This window comes from Saccopteryx leptura, chromosome 2 (assembly GCF_036850995.1).
Source record: "Saccopteryx leptura isolate mSacLep1 chromosome 2, mSacLep1_pri_phased_curated, whole genome shotgun sequence".
NCBI classification, from domain to species: domain Eukaryota; kingdom Metazoa; phylum Chordata; class Mammalia; order Chiroptera; family Emballonuridae; genus Saccopteryx; species Saccopteryx leptura.
In genome coordinates this window covers 383,590,831-383,611,986 of record NC_089504.1, presented here as the reverse complement: position 1 = coordinate 383,611,986, position 21,156 = coordinate 383,590,831, and the positions used below count along the sequence as shown (strand labels likewise).

At 50.6% G+C, this 21,156-nt stretch overlaps 2 protein-coding genes across 5 annotated transcripts in view; both read left to right on the top strand.

The window, feature by feature from the left end:
* Positions 1–5,555, top strand: part of BCR (BCR activator of RhoGEF and GTPase) — a 119,695-nt gene extending 114,140 nt beyond the window's left edge. For all 4 annotated transcript variants that reach the window (XM_066365523.1, XM_066365524.1, XM_066365526.1 and 1 more), the window contains 5 exons: positions 274–413; positions 1,044–1,178; positions 1,883–1,988; positions 2,496–2,658; positions 3,021–5,555. In XM_066365523.1, the coding sequence (XP_066221620.1) occupies positions 274–413; positions 1,044–1,178; positions 1,883–1,988; positions 2,496–2,658; positions 3,021–3,110 (634 nt within the window). In that variant the 3' untranslated portion in view covers positions 3,111–5,555. The remainder of the gene's footprint in view (positions 1–273; positions 414–1,043; positions 1,179–1,882; positions 1,989–2,495; positions 2,659–3,020) is intronic.
* Positions 5,556–8,620: 3,065 nt separating this feature from the next.
* Positions 8,621–9,804, top strand: LOC136393856 (high mobility group protein B1-like). Its single transcript, XM_066366504.1, is given in 2 exon segments — positions 8,621–8,737; positions 8,740–9,804. Coding segments are annotated over 2 exon segments (645 nt in total). The 5' UTR covers positions 8,621–8,721; the 3' UTR covers positions 9,369–9,804.
* Positions 9,805–21,156: the final 11,352 nt, after the last annotated feature.

The following is a 21,156-nucleotide window of genomic DNA, read 5'->3' as shown; positions in this document are numbered from 1 at the left end:
GGCTCTAGTTCACATGCAAAGGCCTCCTGATCTTCCCCCAAGATCGTGTGTTACTCTCAGGTCATCTGGCTACCTGCAGCTCACGCAAATACCCTGATGAGATAAAAACAGTGAAGAGTCATGAGCTCACGGAGTGGACAAGGCTGTGTGTGCAACTCACACCCAGTGCCTTCATCAGCCCTGTCGCCAGGTGTCCAGATGGGTGATGATTATACTCCGCTGTGGCTCCAGCCAGGGCTGCTGGGCACTAGCGATGTTCCCCGTTTCCCGCAGGAGGGAGAGGTCCAAGGTGCCCTACATTGTGCGCCAGTGCGTGGAGGAGATCGAGCGCCGGGGCATGGAGGAAGTGGGCATCTACCGCGTGTCCGGAGTGGCCACGGACATCCAGGCACTGAAGGCGGCCTTTGACGTCAGTGAGTGTCGACCCCGGTCAGAGTGGGATGGGGATGTGGGCATGGTGTCCATGCTGACTCAGGGCGCCCTCCATGGTCCATGCTTGTCATATCACATCTGCACTTTCTCTTCACTAAAAATGAGAAGAAACAGTTGTGGGAGACGGTTCTGGTGAAGCCAGTTTTTAACCCCTTTAACCAGGCATGGCTCTTGCTGCGTTGGATCAGGGGCTTCCCCGTGGGGCCTTTTTGCTAGGGCTTTGCTGCTCGCCCTGAAGGTGACAGAGAGGTGCCAACTCAAGGCCAGGGGTCTGGCACAGAGGGCCATTGGCCACCTGAGCCTAAAGGGAAGTCACTGGCTTACACACTGAAACAGGACAAATAATCCAGTGTCTTCCAGAAGACACTGGCAGCTGGACACTTGCTGCAGGGCAGAGCCACCCGATTCCTGCCCGGATGCCGTGTCTGTCCTTGGCGGGGCTGCCCCTTGCCCAGCAGGGAGGTGTCAGGAGGACATACGGGGAGGTCGTGTGGAAGGAGTAAGATGAGCTGCTGAAAGGAGAGGAGCCCAAGAAGCAGTCAGCCAGGCAAGGCCAGCAGAACCCGATTCAGGAAGGAAGTAGCCATGTTCCATTTTTGTGCTCTGTCCAGATAACAAGGACGTGTCTGTGATGATGAGTGAGATGGACGTCAACGCCATCGCCGGGACGCTGAAGCTCTACTTCCGTGAGCTGCCGGAGCCCCTTTTCACCGATGAGTTCTACCCCAACTTCGCTGAGGGCATCGGTGAGCATAAGAGGCATCTCCCATGCCCCTCTTGTCTGCTGGGCCCCTCTGCCATGGTCTGTGTTTAAGCCCAAACTCTGTGTGTGCTGGGTGGACCCAGAACCAAGCTGGTCCTAGAAGACCTTTCTCTGCCCTCCAGCTGCCCACTGTCCCCACCCCGCCGAGTAGCTTGAGCAGGTACATGCCTGGGTCCTGCTCCCCTAGCGCCAGGTCCTGGTACGTCATTGTACCCACCTTCAAACCCAGACTGACGCCAAGTCAGCCCGGAGGGTAGTATCCAGACAGGGGTACTGCTGCACGGGGCAGCTGCTGCCTCTTCACCCTGCCTCCAGGGCTGTTCAAGAGGGTACTTGGTCCCCCCATCGTGTACAGGGTGATAAGGGAGTGCCCAGGGTCTCGGAGGCCTCCTGCCCACGGTCTGCCCGCTTTATTCCATGCTTGGCTTCCCTTCCCTTGGGCTCTCCTGCGCGGGAGGCAGGAGTGGCTGAGTGGGCTGGTGACTGTCCAGCACTTCCTGTCAGGGTTCCCTGTGGTGCCCTGGACCCCTTTCAGATAGAGAAAAGGTGTTCAAAGGGGCTTGTCCCCACACAGGCACCTGCCACAGGGTCCTGACTGGGTCTAGTGCTGTGTGAGCCGGGATGATGTCAGCCCTGAACTGTCTTGTGCCCAGTGACCCCAAGAGGTAACAACAACCCCCCCTGCAGCTCTTTCAGACCCTGTTGCAAAAGAGAGCTGCATGCTTAACTTGCTGCTGTCACTCCCAGAAGCCAACCTGCTGACCTTCCTCTTCCTTCTGGACCACCTGAAAAGGTAACGCCAGATCTTCTTCAGGGGACTGGGACTCGAGGACCCCCAGGCAGCAAGGGGAAGCTCCTCTGTGTCCCACTGGCTCCTGTCAGACTACGTGGCACCTGGGGCCTTCTCTCCCCACCCATCTGGGGTAACTCCCCCCTCTGGGCACCAGAGCCATCGCCACCTTCTTCCCTCCCATCACCATCTTTGCACCATGGTCTTAAAAGAGGGAGGTGCTTTGGCCCCAGCCAGTGTTGTGTTTGGACCTCCCCCTCTGGTCATGGCCCAGAGCTGGCCCAGCCACCTGTTGGCCTCAAGCACTCTTTGTTCTGGGCCCCTGAGACCCAGAATAACCAGCGTGGGTTTGCCTTTAGCGCAGCCAGGGGCAGGTTAGCTGTGCTGTGGAACCAGCCCACAGCGGAAAGGGGTAGCACCTGTCATCACTTTCCCTGAGGACGCCAGGGTGGCCCAGCCCCTCTGCCTCCCCTCTGTCCTAACAGCACCCTCTGCTTCGGCTCTCTGCAGGGTGGCAGAAAAGGAGACAATAAACAAGATGTCCCTGCACAACCTTGCCACAGTCTTCGGCCCCACGCTGCTCCGGCCGTCGGAGAAGGAGAGCAAGCTCCCTGCCAACCCCAGCCAGCCAATCTCCATGACTGACAGCTGGTCTCTGGAGGTCATGTCCCAGGTACAAGGAGACAGGCTCCAGCCCATGGTGCCTAGCCTCACAGAGGTGGCCTCTGCCTGTCCCACCCTCTGTCCTGTCAGCCGTCACTCAAATTGTGCAGTGGCGGTGGCCAAGGTTCAGAGAGAGAGGGACTTTCCTAGGTAGGGCTCTTCCCTTTGTACCTTACTGGGCTTCTAAGGGGAGTCCATTAGGGGCACCCAGATCACTTGCTGTGAGAGCCTGTCACCAGAAGGAGCCCTCAGCCCTCGGAGCTGGCCTATGGCCTTAGTTACGAGGCCCTGGGCTTTGGGCAGGAAGACCTCCCACCAGCAGCTGTGAGCACCCCTCTGAGCTGCTTCCATCCTCCTGCTCTGTCCCGGCAGGTCCAAGTGCTGCTGTACTTCCTGCAGCTGGAGGCCATCCCAGCTCCAGACAGCAAGAGACAGAGCATCCTATTCTCCACGGAAGTCTAAAGGCCCAACTCCATCTCCAAGGGTCTGGCAGAATGGCCTGGAAAACTGGTGAAACAGTCGATCCACGGAGCAGGAACTGAATCTTCTTGAGGAATAATTGTGCTGCCCCAAGAGCCAGGCCAACTGCCAAGACACAGCTGACTACCCAATGCAAAAGGCCAGGTGGCCTGGGCAGTTCTGGGCCCCCAGCCTGTGAGCCTGTGCACTTGTGAGCTCCGTGCTAGTCTCGGACTCTGGTTTTCCGTATCGCCACCAGAGGGCGCCCCAAGGCAGCACAGCTCAAAGTGCAGGCCTGGCCAGAGACCAGGCCAAGGGAGTGGTTTTTATGAACTTGCCAGAGTTTAAAAGATTTCTACTGGATCACTTGTCAAGATGCACCCACTCCAGGGAGAAGGGAACACGACCAGATTCCCTCACTGTCATGTCTTGAATAAACACTTTGCTGCTTCATACTGTGGGGGCCACAGCCCTGTCCCTGTGGGGGTGGGGGCACTTAGATTTCCCTGACTTAAATATTCGACTCCTGAGTATAACAGGGTTTGAAAAGCTAAGTCAACACTGTGTAGCTTTTGACCCCTTTCACCTTCTTTCTTCTCTTTCTTTCTGGAAGGCTCTTTGTGCAGAAATGGGTCTTCTTCCTGTTCTGTCCTGTTGCGTTGTTTTTGCTGATCACGTGCCCCTCAGAAGGCAGCTCCCAGTGTAATGTCCAGGACTGGACACCAGGGGGTGGGAGGCCTAGGCTGCGCACTTTATGGCTTATTCTCCAGGGAGAGTGACCCCTGCTCACCATCCCAGCTACCCCACTGGGCACATGCTCTCCTCTTAAGCTTAAGAAAGCCTTGATCTCTAGCTTACCCAGCCTGTCGCCCCCCTCTGCCCCCACTCTCCCCACCCCTGACCATCCCCTCATAGATTGCTTCGGTTCCTCCCTCTCTGCTGAACAAACTCAATTTTTGTAAAAGTTTCTTCTTGAAGGCATCTTGCTGACAGCTTGTTTTGAACTTTGATCCGAATAGCCTTTTGATACTTGAATATTTTTAAGTTTTATACATAGTTTCTAATTTTTTTCCTAACAGATTCAGAAACCTAATAAGATATTAGAATGTAGTCCGTGGACCATCTGTGTCCCTGCGGCATTTTGTCTTCCTCCAAGCACCAGCTCTGTCTTCGCCAGGAGCCACTCCTGCAGTCTCCTGAGCTCGAGGGGTTAGGAGCAGGGGCTGCTCCACAGGCCAGGCTGAGGGTGGCAAGTCCCCTCCCAGAGCAGGTGGAAGGACAGACCTGCCACCGTCCCCCCTCTCCACACAACTGACACTCCTGGTAACCCTCCTGACCATCAGACTTAGAGAAAAGAGAACTGGGGAAGCCACTAAGTATTTTGAAGAACCAAGTCTATGAACAGTCATATCACTTTTTTATAAAAAGAGGGGTTAGGGCGAGGAGAAAGCAAACTGTGAGAAGTTTCCATGCTGGTCCTGCAGGAAGAGAGGATGTAACTAACCGGAGGAGGGAAGCCATGATGTGACTCAGGAAAAGGTGTTTGGTTGTCATGTGATTACACCAGTAACCAGTGGCACTGTCCCATGATCCTTCCCATGTCCCTGTGGTGGGAGGGCTCACTCAGTGTGTCAATGGGCAGCTCTCTCCTCTGCCTGTGGACCCGCCGAGCCAGGGGGCAGAAAACGAAGCCACTTAGAGGTCGTATGTCTGCATACTTTATTTATTTAGCTGAACCTTTTTTTTTTTTTTCAAGGAGAGCAGACCCACCATTTTAAAGCAGTGCCACTCTCCTGGGTGTTAAGGGCAGGGAGCAGGGTCCTCTGGCCTCCACACGTTTCTGGACTCAGTGGGTTTCCTGGGGCTCCTCCAGCCTGGCTTCCGGCCCCACCCATTCTCAGCGAAGCCCAGCCCTTGTTTCTGTTTCTTCCGGTGTCTCATGATTTGCATCTGTCGCATTGAAACTGGAAAGCAATATATCAATGTCTGTGCCAATATCCTTTCCCTCTCCCACCTTCTTCCCCTTTTTACTTTTATTTATATAGAATGTGTGCCGTTAATGATGGAATGACCACTCTTCTGTAGCTGTAAAAGCGCCCCTTTGCTGGGCCACAGTGGCAGTGGTCACTTGGGATCCTCAGCTGTCCTTGTTCCCATCTCCCATGCAGGCCTGTGGGTTGGCCAAGACAGCATGGGACCAGGGAAGGCCTGGAGTCCAGATGTGACCTTCCACGAGGCTCGGCTGCCAGACTCTGCAACAAGGAGTGATGCTTCCCAGCCCTGGGCCCCGGGTCTGGAGCCGTGAGCTTGGCTCCGTCAAAGGGCAGCCGGCCTTCCATGGGGAGGTGGCTGGCCTTAGCAGCTGCATTTCTGCTTTTGAACTCAACCATCCCTATACCACTAGGGGGGAAGGACTGCTGACATTTTCATTAAAGTTACCTGAGACGACTTGGCATTAGTGGTGATTGTTTCACGAAAAAGAAAAACTGTGATCAGTGCCTCTGGGATGGGGTCGGGTGGGCAGTGGAGCTGGGAAAAGTGGCAGGTGGAGTGAAGGCCTCAGGTGCCCGGTAGGCATCCAGGAGGGCAGTGTGCATGCTGCTGTGGAGGAGCCAGGCCCGGGGGAGCCACTGGACAGCATTAGGACACTCGGAGAAGCAGCAGTCACTCCGAGGAACAAGGGCTTTGGGCCATCTGGGTTGAGACAGGGTAGAGGGGCCACTGGCTGTGCCAAACCCAGGAGCAGAGGGTTCCAGCCACACCCAGCCTGACCCTGCAGGCCCATCAGTCTCAGTGGTTCCTGCTGGGATGAAGGTTTGGTGGGGCTGCCAGGTCTGGCCTCTTGTTCCTTGCAGGCATGGGTCACTCTTGGCTACCACCTGCCTTGCACCGAGTATTTGGCCCCTAAAAGGCTGTAGTTGTCTACCCCTACCTTCCCAGTCCTGTTTGAAGACCTTGAAAAAATGTCCTATTGCATTGCATCTCTTACTAGGAGTTGTTGTTTTTTTTTGTTTTTTTTACAGAGACAAAGAGTCAAGAGAGGATAGACAGGAACAGAGAAATGAGAAGCATCAATCATTAGTTTTTCGTTGTGCGTTGCAACACCTTAATTGTTTATTGATTGCTTTCTCATACGTGCCTTGACCATGGGCCTTCAGCAGACCAAGTAACCCCTTGCTCGAGCCAGTGACTTTGGGCTCAAGCTGGTGAGCTTTTGCTCAAACCAGATGAGCCCTCGCTCAAGCTGGTAACCTCGGGGTCTCGAACCTGGGTCCTCCGCATCCCAGTCCGACGCTCTATCCACTGCGCCACTGCCCAGTCAGGTAGGAGTTGATTTTTCAGGCAAGAGCTGACTGTCCCCATGTTCCTAGGGAAAGAACATCTCCAGCCAAGCCCAGGCTAGTGGCATGGCCCAGAAAGCAGGACCATTCACTGCTGCCCAGAATCTGAGATTATACCCCAGATAGCCACCACAGGCCTCCTAGTCCAGTGTCTTTACTTGATAGATGAGTACACTGAGGCACACAAAGCCCCCCCCCCATGTGGCACCCCAGAGCTGGTAGATGAGCCAAAGCTGGGATCTCAAGTGTCTTGATGGCCTCCCCAAACTCACTCCCTTCCTGCTGGGCTGGACAGCCAGCCCTGACAGTACTGTTCTGGACATGGCCACGTTCATGCGGGCACGTGGGCCAAGGCCTCCTGGTGTCACGCACACCCTGGGCAAATAAAAGTGGGTCAGGATTGTGTATAAAAATCTCAGAAATTTTATACCCGCCCCTCCCCCCCAAGAATGCCTCAACTGCCTTAAAAGGAAACGTTTCCATGGACTAATGATGGGCTGTCAGAAAATAGCTCCAGAAAGATAAACAGAAAAAGTGAGGGGGTGACAGACGCACCCAACTCTTGAAAAAACCCAAAAGGCCTCCCAAAGCTGCTGCCATGGGTCGGTGGGCAGGGTTGGGGCTGAGGGCCACCCTGGGTGCGGGGAACCGTCAGACTAGGAGGCGGTGGGGGGTGGAGCTTAGTGTAAGGAGAGGGAGAGAGCGATGGGCCAGCTGCCAGGCAGAGCCCTGCGTCACCCAAGTTCTCCCAGTACAGACTGGCAGCCAGGGCCAGGATGACAAACAGGCACCCACATAAATGTTCTGGAAGACGGGCCCATCTCCCAGACGTGTCCAGATTAGAAAGGAAACCGGGGGCTCTGGGGCACCGAGGCTGCTCATCTGTGAGCTCTCAGCGTAGATGAAACAAGTGTCCTGAGCCAGGCAGGCGACTGGACAACTCGGCTTTGTGTCCCGAGACAGGCCTTCTCAGGGCATCTCCGGCCAGTCAGCTGGAACAGCGAGGGCTCAGTCCACACAGAACTTTCCCATTCCCCTCCTGTGGGCAGAACTGGGTGGGCCTGACCACAAACTCCTTAGGGTTTTCAGTCAGTCTATGGAAATAAGCCTGGCACCTGGGGATATGTAGGTTCAAATGGGATTCTGGCCAAAGAGGAGGCCGAGCAGTGTGGCCTACACAGGCTCAGCTCCTGGGTAGCTGCAGTCTGAGCCAACAGCAGAAGAGGAGGCACCAGGATGGAGGCCGCCCCAGACCCAGGGACTTCCTATGGACACGAGAACCTGAGTGACCACAGACAGAGTTTTTAAACCTATGGCATGGCGAGCATGGTCCAGAGAGCAGCAGCTGCTGCAGCTGCTCATTTAAATGTAGCTACAATTTAAATTACATGATGACTGCTGCCTCGCTGGGGTGGCAGTGACGACCCCCTTGCTGGGTTCACTGTCTTGACTCCTGTCTGTGGCTGCGCAGTGCCCCAGTGAGCCCAACCTCCCCTGCCCTGCTTCTGGACCCAGGGGGGGTGGGGTCAGGAGAAAAGAAAAACAATGGGGAGAAGGGAATGGCTGCTGTTTCCTCTCTTTTCTGAAAACAGTATTTATTTACAATGTTGTGGGGGGTGCAATCAGAAGTTATTTGTAACAAGCTAAGGCATCTATGACCTTTGTGTTCTCCATTAGATAATCACTCCCAAGCTGCATTTCTTAAGTGGCTCCTGACTTCCGAGTGACAGGAGAAGACACCTGGGGCTCCGGGTCAGTGGGTGGCTGCTGCAGGAGGCCTCCCCTCCCCAGCAGGCAGGCCTCTGGCCTCTGTTTGAGCCTCAGCCCATCTCATGCTAAACCCACCTCCTGTTGCTGTCATCCCAGGTGCCAGAGTTCAGCGGCTGGCATTACCCTTCCTGGTTGCCCTGGAGTTTTCCTGACCCTACCACTTCATGACTGTTATGATCTGAATTGTGTCCCCACTCCCAAAACTGTATGTTGGAGCCCTAACCCCCAATGTGACTGTATTCAGAGATTAAGCCTTTAGGGAGGTGTTTAAGGTTAAATGAAAGTCCCAGTCTGGTAAGACAGGTGTCTTTATAAGAAAAGGAAGAAACAGCAGGGGTCTATCTCTCGGCACACACACAGGGCTACATGAAGACACAGTGAGGAGGTCTGGCTCCCGCTCTCACAGCCATTGCAGTACATTGAGCTCCATAGAGACAGCGCCGGGGCAAGTCGAGCCGGACAGGCACTGGGCGACTGTGCTCGCTGAGGAAAAGTAATCAAACATGAGCAAAGGAGATCCTAACCGAGAGGCAAAATGTCATCATATGCTTTCTTTGTGCAAACTTGCCGGGAGGAGCACAAGAAGAAGCATCCAGATGCTTCAGTCAACTTCTCAGAGTTTTCTAAGAAGTGCTCAGAGAGGTGGAAGACCATGTCTGCTAAAGAGAAAGGAAAATTTGAAGACATGGCAAAGGCGGACAAGGCCCGTTATGAAAGAGAAATGAAAACTTATATCCCCCCTAAAGGGGAAACAAAAAAGAAGTTCAAGGATCCCAATGCACCCAAAAGGCCTCCTTTGGCCTATTTCTTGTTTTGTTCTGAGTATCGCCCAAAAGTCAAAGGAGAGCACCCTGGCCTGTCCATTGGTGACGTTGCAAAGAAGCTGGGAGAGATGTGGAATAACACTGCTGCAGACGACAAGCAGCCTTACGAGAAGAAGGCTGCTAAGCTGAAGGAGAAATACGAAAAGGATATCGCTGCATACCGAGCTAAAGGAAAGCCTGATGCGGCTAAAAAGGGAGTTGTCAAGGCTGAAAAAAGCAAGAAAAAGAAGGAAGAGGAGGAAGACGAGGAAGATGAAGAGGGTGAGGAAGAGGAGAAAGATGAAGAAGATGAAGATGAAGAAGAGGATGATGATGATGATGAATAAGTTGGTTCTAGCGCAGTTTTTTTTCTTGTCTATAAAGCATTTAAGCCCCCTGTACACAACTCACTCCTTTTAAAGAAAAAAATTGAAATGTAAGGCTGTGTAAGATTTGTTTTTAAACTGTGCAGTGTCTTTTTTTGTATAGTTAACACACTACCAAATGTGTCTTTAGATAGCCCTGTCCTGGTGGTATTTTCTATAGCCACTAACCTTGCCTGGTACAGTATGGGGGTTGTAAATTGGCATGGAAATTTAAAGCAGGTTCTTCTTGGTGCACAGCACAAATTAGTTATATATGGGGATGGTAGTATTTTCATTTTCAGTTGTCTCTGATGCAGCTTATAGGAAATAATTGTTGTTCTGTTAACCGAATACCACTCTGTGATTGCAAAAAAAAAAAGTTGCAGCTGTTTTGTTGACATTCTGAATGCTTCTAAGTAAATACAATTTTTTTATTAAAAAAAAAAAAAGGACACAGTGAGGAGGTGGCCGTTTGCAAGCCAGGAAGAGAGGCCTCAGGAGGTATGAACTCTGTTGGTACCCTGACCTTGAACTTCTGCCCTCTAGAACTATGAGAAAACAAATGTCTGATGTTTCAGGCCCCTGTTTTGTGGTATTCTGTCATGGCAGCCTGAGCTGACTAATACAATGGCCTTTGGCCATCTGACCCCTGAATGTGGAAGCAAGCTTGGTGCCCTAGTGCTCCCTGTGCTCATCCATGTTCGTGACCCTTTTATTTTTATTTTTATTTATTTCTTTTTTTAATTTACTCATTTGAGAGGAGAGATAAGGGGAGAGGAGCAAGAAGCATCAACTACCTATATGTGCTTTGACCAGGCAAGCCCAGGGTTTTGAACCGGCAACCTCAGTGTTCCAGGTCAATACTTTACCCACTGTGCCACCACAGGTTAGGCATTCATGACCCTTTGAGAGGGGCCTAGGGTATGGACTGCCCACACAGAGGGCAGGGGGTTGTCACCTCTCTCATCCAGGCCACATCAGTGAGACTCCAGGCAAACATATTCCCTGTGGCTTCCTCCTCTGTCAACCTGAAACTCTTCTAGCCCTCACCAGGTAGTTCAGTTGGTTAGAGCAGTGGTCCCCAACCTTTTTTGGGCCATGGACCGGTTTAATGTCAGAAAATATTTTCATGGACCGGCCTTTAGGGTGGTACGGATAAATGTATCACGTGACCGAGACAAGCGTCAAGAGTGAGTCTTAGACGGATGTAACAGAGGGAATCTGGTCATTTTTTAAAAATAAAACATCATTCAGACTTAAATATAAATAAAACGGAAATAATGTAAGTTATTTATTTTTTCTCTCTAGATCGGTACCAAATGGCCCACGGACCAGTACCACTCCGCAGCCCAGGGGTTGGGGACCACTGGGTTAAAGCATTGTCTTAATACATCAAAGGTAGGGATTCAATCTCCAGTCAGGGCACATAAAAGAATCAACCAATGAATGCATAAATAAGTGGAATAGCAACAAATCTCTCTCTCTCTCCTACTCCCTCTCTCTAAAGTCAATAAATTAAACAAACAAACAAAGAAAGTCAATTCATAGTCACCCTGAGGGTCCTCCAGGTGACTTAACAATAGCCACTGTCAAGGCATGGCACATACAGGGTCATCCCATGCTTCAGCCCACATGCTTGTTTGTTTTGTTGCAGATTCCCCAGGCAATACTTGGGGGCCCAGAGCCCCCGAGCAGCTCTCCTCAACCCCTCAGCTATTCAGTCTCGAGGCTCCCTGCTCCGGAGTTCTGAGGTCCCAACTCAGGTTCTGGACAGCACTCCTTGGGCTGAGAGGGTGAGAGCAATAGTGCCCGAGAGATTGGGCAACAGTGATCTAAAAATGCGGTGGGACGGCCAGACCTCAGGGCACTGAGGATTTCTTCACCCACAGTGGAGCAATTTCCAAGTGGGAAAGAAGGCTGGCTGCTGGAGGATTGGCGGGCCTGGCCGGGAGGCACACGCTGCAACCTTTGGCCCTGATGTTGCCTGGCCACTTCTCTCAAGATGTTCAGAAATGAAGCCACATGCCTGTTGCAACTGGACCATGTGGCCCCTAAAGCTGGCTCATCATTCTCTCCCTCTGATTCTTTTTTGAGACCATCCCAAAGTTCAGACAATTCAAGGCCTTTGAAAAGGGAAGTGGATCTTCCATGATCCTTGTCACAGGTAAATTGTGCCCCCCCCCCCACACACACACACACAAAGATATGTCCACTGGGAACCTCATAATGTGACAGTGTTGGGTAAAAGGTCTTTGCAGAAAGCACTAAGGTAAGTATCTCGAGATGAGATCATCTGGATAAGGGTGGGTCTTAAAGCCAGTAACAGAGTATCCTTACAGGAGACAAAGGAGGAGACTGCAGATACACAGGAGAAGGCCATGTGCCCATGAGCTGAGATTGGGGGGATGGGTTAGCCAGCTAACCATCACCAAGGATTGCTGGCACCTCCAGAAGCAAGGAGAGAGGCAGGGAAGGGATCCTCCCTCAGAACCTCTGGAAGGCACCAACCCTGATGACACCTGGATTTTGGACTTCAGTCTCCAGAACTGTGAGAGAACCCATTTTGTTGTTCTGAGCCACCTCGCTTGGAGTCATTTGTTATGGCAGCCTTAGGAACTAATATAGTACACTCAGTTTATAAGACAAGACACTGTGACCAGGTCCTGGCTCTCCAACTCCTACCCCTGTCCTCCCACTAGCAAATGCATTCCTACTCAGCATAGACCTGGATCCCTCCCGTATCCCTGGCCACGGACTGAAGGGCCAGGAATCATCTCCACACACCACACCTAGTCCAGCCTGAGGGCTTCAACCACAGCCCTCCAGCCCCACTCCCCACCAGCCTTGCCCACAAAAGGCTCCAAGAAAGCAGAGATTATCTTCCCCACCTGTCCCCTCAAACCCTTGGACTTGGCCTTTGTCCCGCCACTGCAGACATAACCCTCCTCTGTTTGAAATCCCATTACCTCTGGCCCATAAACACACTCAGCCCACTTCCAGCTGCCAGAAAGCAGGAGAAAAACAGCCCTTTCTCAACCTCTCCAGTCGCACTAGCAATAGATCTTTTTCCTTCTCCTTTGAGCCTGTCCCTGCATTTCTACTCTCATGCCCATTTTCTTCATGTTCAAATCAACCAGGCTTGGGCAGGAAGCCTAGGGCCCCGCAAGTTGCTCTCTGATGGCCTCTGACACAGATACCTGTCCCTCTCACTGGTCCTACTCCCAGCTGCTGCAACAGGCATGGCCTACTGACCACTTTTACATTAGTTCCCCAGGGTGGTTTTATGTTTTCTCAACAGGCTTGTCTCCGGATCTTTCTTTTTTTTTTTTTTTTTTTTTTTTCATTTTTCTGAAGCTGGAAACAGGGAGAGACAGTCAGACAGACTCCCGCATGCGCCCGACCGGGATCCACCCGGCACGCCCACCAGGGGCGACGCTCTGCCCACCAGGGGGCGATGCTCTGCCCATCCTGGGCGTCGCCATGTTGCGACCAGAGCCACTCTAGCGCCTGAGGCAGAGGCCACAGAGCCATCCCCAGCGCCCGGGCCATCTTTGCTCCAATGGAGCCTTGGCTGCGGGAGGGGAAGAGAGAGACAGAGAGGAAAGCGCGGCGGAGGGGTGGAGAAGCAAATGGGCGCTTCTCCTGTGTGCCCTGGCTGGGAATCGAACCCGGGTCCTCCGCACGCTAGGCTGACGCTCTACCGCTGAGCCAACCAGCCAGGGCTCCAGATCTTTCTAGAACCTCTCTGAACTGCCTTCAGGTTTTCCCGCAAAGCAGAGTTATTAACTTAGAGTCATGCTTTGAGCTCAGAACAGGATAATGAAGCCCTGCTATCCCTTCTCTTTCTACCCATTTGCTTAATATTTCCCCACAATGGAATCTATCCCCAAAAGTGGCATTTTTTCAAAAGGAATGCAAGTCCTGAAGAGGATTCTTTTTTTTTTTTTTAAGATTTTATTTATTCATTATACAGAGGGGGGAGAGAGAGAGAGAGAGAGAGAGAAGGGGGGAGGAGCAGAAAGCATCAACTCCCATATGTGCCTTGACCAGGCAAGCCCAGGGTTTTGAACCGGCAACCTCAGCGTTTCCAAGTTGACACTTTATCCACTGCACCACCACAGGTCAGGCTGAAGATGATTCTTGAAGAGGAGCTGCAGGCATGTTTGGAGACTTGGAATGTGTGCAGAATTCCCAGGAGGCCCCTTTGCAGGGGGAGGGGGGCAACACTGGCTGGGGCTGGGGCCCAGGATTTAAATGAGGCCAACTCATGAACAACTGAGTTCTCTGAGCTCACTTTCCTCATCTATGAAACAAGGACTCAGTTTGACATTGGGAAGTGCCTAACACAGGCTGATGAATATTACTTAAGCCTCAGGCATGTTTCATTGGGATCCCTTTATCTGGCTAGTCCCTGCTGTCCCATGTCCCCACCAAGATGTGTAGTTCCCTCCTTCCCCTACCCAGGTCCCCATTGCTGGGTGGAGTAAAATCAGGAAGCTGTACAAGGGTTATTGTTTTCTGGGAACAAGGACCTGGACATTGGAAGATAGGAGGAACCATGTCGTGAGCCCTTACCACTTCCCAGGCCCTGCCCTCAGGACACTTACCACCTCCATATGGCTAAAACATGTAAGCTCATGGCTATTGTTTATGAGCCATTTGACTGCCTTGTAACAAGGGATTTGAAGGGAAGTATGGTGTGCATGGGGGCAGTGAATAGGGTGGGTACCTGTTATCTAGTCCCCCAATGCCCTTGACCAATATGGGAGTGTTGCCATTGTTCACAGAACTCAAGGCACAGAGAGGTTTAGAAAATAGGCTCAGGGTCAGACTGCTGGTGGTTGGCTGGGCTGGGGTTTGAGTTCAAGTTTGAGAACCTACACAGCAGGCAGAAAGGAAGCACTGGCTCACCCCTCGTTTCTTTTTGGCCTCAATATAGCTATGATATAAGATGGTCTGATGGTGTCTGATCTCTGTAGGCCATGACGGAGGGTGGATGCGTTGTCCAGAGTCATCACCTTTCTGTATCTCCTTTGGGCTGCCTGTTGGCCAGGGGGCATCTCAAGGAACTTCTGGGGCTTCAGCTGTGGTTGCCAGGCACATGAGTCCCTCCTAACATGAGCAGTGTGGTTGTGGAAAGCAAACAGCTCATCTCCGCTTGCAGACACATCATCAACTGTCTGGCAGCTGCACATTTCCTGGGACCCAGCACTTCCCTGTCTCCAAGGGAAGCATGTCAAGAATCCCAGCTCGATATCGTGGCATTTGGGGCTGATGGCTTACTAACTGTTGGGAAAAGTTTTCTGATTAAAATTTGGCCTGCAGCTCCTGCCTGTTTGGCTCCTCCAGCTGTGGTGTGAACAGAGCAGCTGGGCCCGAGTGGGGTACTCAGTGACTGGGATTGGCGTCAGGGTGAGCTAGGCAGATCCATGGGAACCGAGGGGGTCAGGGCTGTGAGCTCAGCCCATCTCAGTGTTGACAAGACCCCAGCATGGTAGGACTGGCATGAATGGAAGTCATCAAGATGTCCTAAATGTGCTGGAGTGCTAGCCCATGCTAAGGACCCCTGCCCCAATTTAGTTCAATGATTAAGAGGAACTAGTTTATAGCTACAGCTGCAAGTAAAAAATTTTTACAAGCCTCAGCAGTGAGGCTCAGATCTAATCTTGCTAACAGAGGCAGGATGCGTTCTTTGTGCTTCAGCCTCGCAGATATTGCAGGAAGGTGGTTTATAATCTGTAGAATAATGTGTATTTTTGCAACATATTGTACAAACGTGCTGAAACAACTGTAACCTTGTGGTTTTCACCCTTAAATACCTCTCTCCCCCTGAGCTTAGAGCTGTTCGTTGCTTCCCAGCAGACAGTCGCCAGCCGGTTAATAAAGGCTCTTCAAATTCCTAATCATTTTGGGCTCTGGTTCTGTTCCTCACGGGCTGCACCGCAACACTAGACTCTGTCACTTGGTGGCCGTTGCCAGGTGGAGGCTGGGCCCTGAGAGGAGCTCACACACCGAGAGATGGCATCCTGCACAAGCAGCCAGCCACCTGCTCCCCTAGGTCCCCTCTTGAATAGGGTGGGGACCTGTTATCTAGTCCCCCAATGCCCTTGACCAGTATGGGAGTATTGCCATTGTTCACAGAACTGGAGGCACAGAGAGGTTGAGGAAATAGGCTCAAGGTCACACTGCTGGTGGCTGGCTCAGCCAGGGGTTAAATTCAAGTTTGAAGACCCACACAGCTGGCACGAAGGAAGCAGGCCAGTAGCTGCTCCAGATGCCTGCTCTTTCTGTCCGTCCAGGTCTGGGAAGCCAAAGAGGATGATCAAGGACAGGGGACAAGGTGTGCGTGAGGCTGATGGGACCACCCAGATGCCAGTACTGAGACCCAGCTACAGATTCCAGTTCAGATGACTCTGTTAGCCCTACCCTCAGATCTGGCTCCTCCCCCTTTGACCCATCACCAACTCAGACCTCCCAGCTTTTTTTTTTTTTTTTTTCTGAAGCTGGAAACGGGGAGAGACCGTCAGACTCCCGCATGCGCCCGACCGGGATCCACCCGGCACATCTACCAGGGGCGACGCTCTGCCCACCAGGGGGCGATGCTCTGCCGCGACCAGAGCCACTCTAGCGCCTGGGGCAGAGGCCAAGGAGCCATCCCCAGCGCCCGGGCCATCTTTGCTCCAATGGAGCCTTGGCTGCGGGAGGGGAAGAGAGAGACAGAGAGGAAGGAGGGGGGGGTGGAGAAGCAAATGGGCGCTTCTCCTATGTGCCCTGGCCGGGAATCGAACCTGGGTCCCCCGCACGCCAGGGCGACGCTCTACCGCTGAGCCAACCGGCCAGGGCCCAGACCTCCCAGCTTTGCCTGTCCAAAGAACCATAAACATATCCCTTGACTGCTAGGGTGGCCCTCCCCATTCCGTGCATGCCACCAGGTCAGTCTTCCAATAGACAATCTCGCAGCATATCACTACCCTGTCTCAAAGCTGTAGTGACTGGCCCCTATTCACACTATAGAACCCAAGTTCCAAGGCCTGGGGTGGGGGAGGCTCTCTCCACTCTGCCCCACCCCAACCCCACATGCATGGCCATGATCTTTGCTCTGTCCTGCACCTTGTCTCTGTTCCCTGAGAATGCCTTGTTTGCCTGCCTTCACTTCCTTGCTCTTTCTCCTGCTGTCCAATGTCCTGATGTGCCTTCTCCTTATGGAAACCCTGCTGAAATGCCACCTACTTGAAGAATCTGCTGATTCTTCTAGGACATCTTAGCAGCATCTCATCTGACTAAGAACCAAGGTTGTGGGTTCGATCTCCAGTCAGGGCACATACAAGAATCAACCAATGAGCCTGACCAGGCGGTGGCGCAGTGGATAAAGTGTCAGGCTGGGACACAGAGGACCCAGGTTTGAGACCCCAAGGTCTCCAGCTTGAGCATGGGCTCATCTGGTTTGAGCAAGGTTCACCAGCTTGAGCACAGGGTCACTGGCTTGAGCAAGGGGTCACTCGGTCTGCTGTAGCCCCCTGGTCAAGGCACATATGAGAAAGCAATCAATGAACAACTGAAAAACCACAATGAAGAATTGATGTTTCTTATACCTCTCCCTTCCTATCTGTCTGTTCCTATCTGTCCCTCTCTCTGACTCTCTCTGCCTCTGCCACAAAAAAAAGAATCAACCAATGAGTTCATAAATAAGTAGAACAAATTGATGTTTCTCTCTAAAATAAAATTAAAAATTAAAAAAATAAAATCATGATTATTTATTATACAAGTTTATTTTTTTAATGTTTATTTTATTGATTTTAGAGAGAGGAAAGGAGAGAGCAAGAGAGAGACAGGAACATCCATGTGTTCCTGCATGTGCCCTGACCGGAGATTGAATGCTATGACACAATGCTCTAACCAACTGAACTATTCGGCCAGGGCTACAAGTTTATTTTATACAAATATAAAGTTCACTTAACTTCTTGTGTGTGTGTGTGTGTGTGTGTGTGTGTGTGTGTGTGTGTGTGAGAGAGAGAGAGAGAGAGAGAGAGAGAGAGAGAAAGAGAGAGAGACAGAGGCAGAGAGAGTCAGAGAGAGGGACAGATAGGGACAGACAGGAAGGGAGAGAGATGAGAAGCATCAATTCTTTGTTGCAATACCTTAGTTGTTCATTGATTGCTTTCTCATATGTGCCTTGACCAGGGGGCTACAGCAGACTGAGTGACCCCTTGCTCGAGCCAGCAACCTTGGGCTCAAGCTGGTGAGACTTGCTCAAACCAGATGAGCCCGTGCTCAAGCTGGCAACCTCGGGGTCTCGACCATGGGTCCTCTGCGTCCCAGTCCAATGTTCTATCTACTGCGCCACCGCCTGGTCAGGACACTTAACTTCTTAACTAAATGAGGGAACCAGTAAGATGTTACCATCAGGGCCCTGGCCGGTTGGCTCAGTGGTAGAGTGTCGGCCTGGCATGCAGGAGTCCCGGGTTCAATTCCCAGCCAGGGCACACAGAAGAAGCGCCTATCTGCTTTGCCACCCTTCCCCCTCTCCTTCCTCTCTGTCTCTCTCCTCCCCTCCCACAGCCAAGTCTCCATTGGAGCAAAGTTGGCCCCAGGCGCTGAGGATGGCTCCATGGCCTCTGCTTCAGGCGCTAGAATGGCTCTGGTTGCAACAGAGCAATGCCCCAGATGGGCAGAACATCGCCCCTTGGTGGGCATGCCGGGGGGATCCCGGTTGGGCGCATGCGGGAGTCTGTCTGACTGCTTCCCTGTTTCCAACTTCAGAAAAATACAAAAAAAAAAAAAAAAAAAAGGATGTTACCATTAGTTCAAACGAGAATTCTAAGATACTACCATCAGTTCAAAGGTGAATTCAAGTCAGATACATTTATAAATTTAAAAAAAATGAAATAAACTTGCAAATGGAGGCAAAGCTGTCTTTTTCACTATTGGGAGGGTTGTCCTTAGGTAAGAATTATTTGCATGTCCCTAGACAAGAATCATTTACATTGACACGTTTTCTGTAATTTACAGAGTTGTAAAAGAGCTCAAAGACAGGAAAAGGTCCAAAGGCCCCACAGAATCAGAAGCAGATAACTCAAAGTGTATTTTGCAAGAACACATAGCTTTCCATTGAAGACACCAGCAATCTTTTAATCCAATTTTCCTTCCACTAATAGCTTACAATTGGAGACAACCCAAATGTCCAATAGGAGAATGGATAGGGTAAATTCATACAATGGAATACTACACAGCAACCAAAATAATATTCATTTTTCATGCCACAGATATTTGCAACAAGATGGGTGAATCTCACAGACCTAATGTTTGAGTGAAAGAAGGCAAACACAAAAGAATGTACACTCGTGGTAGGCTGAATAATGAGTACCAAAGATATCAGGTCCTAACTGCTGGAACCTATAAATGTTGCCTTATTTGGAAAAAGGGTCTTTTTTGCAGATGTGATAAATTAAGAATCTTGTGATGGGGGATTATCCTGGATTATCCAGACAGACCCTAAATGCCCTCACAAGTGTCCTTATGAGGAAGAATCAGAGGGAGATTTCACACACACGCATGCATACACACACACAGAGGGAGAAGCTATTGATGCAGGCAGAGATTAGAGTAATGGAGCCACAAGCAGAAGAAGAATACCAAGAAATGCAGGCTTCAGGCAGAAATTAGAAAAGGCAAGGAATGAATTCTCTTCTGGAGCCTTTGGGGGAAACTCATAGCTGCTGACACTTTGTGTCCAACTTCTAGCCTCCAGAGCTGAGACAATATATTTCTGTTGTTTTAAGCCACCCAAGTTGTGGTAATTTGTTACAGCGGCCCTAGAAAACCAATACAATATGATTCTCCTTTTTTGAAGTTCCAGATCAATCCATATTAATCCTGAGTTTGCATGCTTGGCTGATACTCTATCCATTGACCCAACCAGCCAGGGCTAATTTTGAACTCAATGTCAGAATGGTGACTACTTTTGAGGAAAATGTGTTTTTGGGGGGAGGTAATGGGAAAACTGCTAAAATTATTTTTCTGGACTTTTCACTTTGGGATATCTCACTGAGTTGTACATTTATTTTGTGCCCTTTTATATAAAAGTATCTTTTAACAGTGTGTGTGGCTTGTGAGTAACTGAAGTGCTGGCACCAGACAGTTTTGTTCTGTTTCTGCCACTTGCTAACTGGGTAGCCTTAGGTAAGTGAAATAACCTCTTTGAACCTCAAATTTGTCCTCTGCACAGCTCTTACAGGGCTGGAGTGAGGATCTAAATTATGTTAAGTCCTTTTTGAACTGCAAGTGCCTAAACAGATGCAACATTAATGCACCTCACATTTACCAGGCACATGCTGGGTGCTGAGCCATGAACGCCACATATTTTAAAATGTAATTCCGTGAAAGCCATACAACGACCTATGTACGTTATGCATTATCCAATAAAAATTTGGTGTTGTCCTGGAGGACAGCTGTGATTGGCTCCAGCCACCCGCAACCATGAACATGAGCAGTAGGAAATGAATGGATTGTAATACATGAGAATATTTTCTATTTTTAACGTTACTTTTTTTTTAAATTAAAGATTTGTCTGCGAGCCAGACACAGCCATCAAAAGAGCCACATCTGGGCCCTGGCAGGTTGGCTCAGTGGTAGAGCGTCGGCCTGGTGTGCAGGAGTCCGGGTTCGATTCCCGGCCAGGGCACATAGGAGAAGCGCCCATCGTCTTCTCCACCCCTCCCCCTCTCCTTCCTCTCTGTTTCTCTCTTCCCCTCCTGCAGCCAAGGCTCCATTGGAGCAAAGTTGGCTCAGGCGCTGAGGATGGCTCTGTGGCCTCTACCTCAGGCACTAGAATGGCTCTGGTTGCAACAGAGGGACGCCCCAGATGGGCAGAGCATTGCCCCCTGGTGGGCGTGCCGGGTGGTTCCCCGTCGGGCGCATTCGAGAGTCTGTCTGTCTGCCTCCCCGTTTCCAACTTCAGAAAAATACAAAAAAACAAACAAACAAAAAACGCCACATCTGGCTCGCGAGCCATAGGTTTCCGACCCCTGTGCTAAGCCCTCTCCATGTATTATCTCATTTAATTCTCACAACAACCCATAATAGCGCCCATTTTGTGGAAAAATTGAAACAGAAAGACAGCTACCACATGATAGAGCCAGGATTCAACCAGGCTGTTTGGTTATGAGGATCAGGACCTTAGACCTCCACTAGGGCTGAATGATTGTTTTCAGAGCATTAAAACATCATGGCTATGCTGGTTTTAAAAAGAAAGGTACAGATCAGAATGTATAATAGACTATGATTTGTGTAAAAAAAAGAGAGAAGCAGAAGAACATATCTGTTTTTACTGGATCTTGTTAATAGTCATAAGGTATCTCTAGGAGGATATCAAGAAACTGAATACAGGCAGTGGCATCTGGGAAGAGGAAGTACAGGAACAGATGCTTTCTGAATTTTGAAATATGTAAACATATTTGAAATGTATTCAGAAAGAAATTTAAAAAATGAACGAAATTCAAACAAAGACCATAAAGGAATTACATGAACAACTTTATGTCAACGATTTAGAAAACATCAACAGACACTTTCCTGCAAAAATATAACTTAGTAAAAATGGCAGGAAAAAACAGAAATTCTGTTTAGACCTAGATCCGTTAAAGAAATGAAATGCTTAGTTTAAAAGCTGCATCCTGTCCCCTCAATGATCTTAAAACAACAACAAAAAACAATGAAAAACACCAAGCCTGGATGATTTTATAGGCAAGTTCAGTAAACATTAAAAAAAAATAAT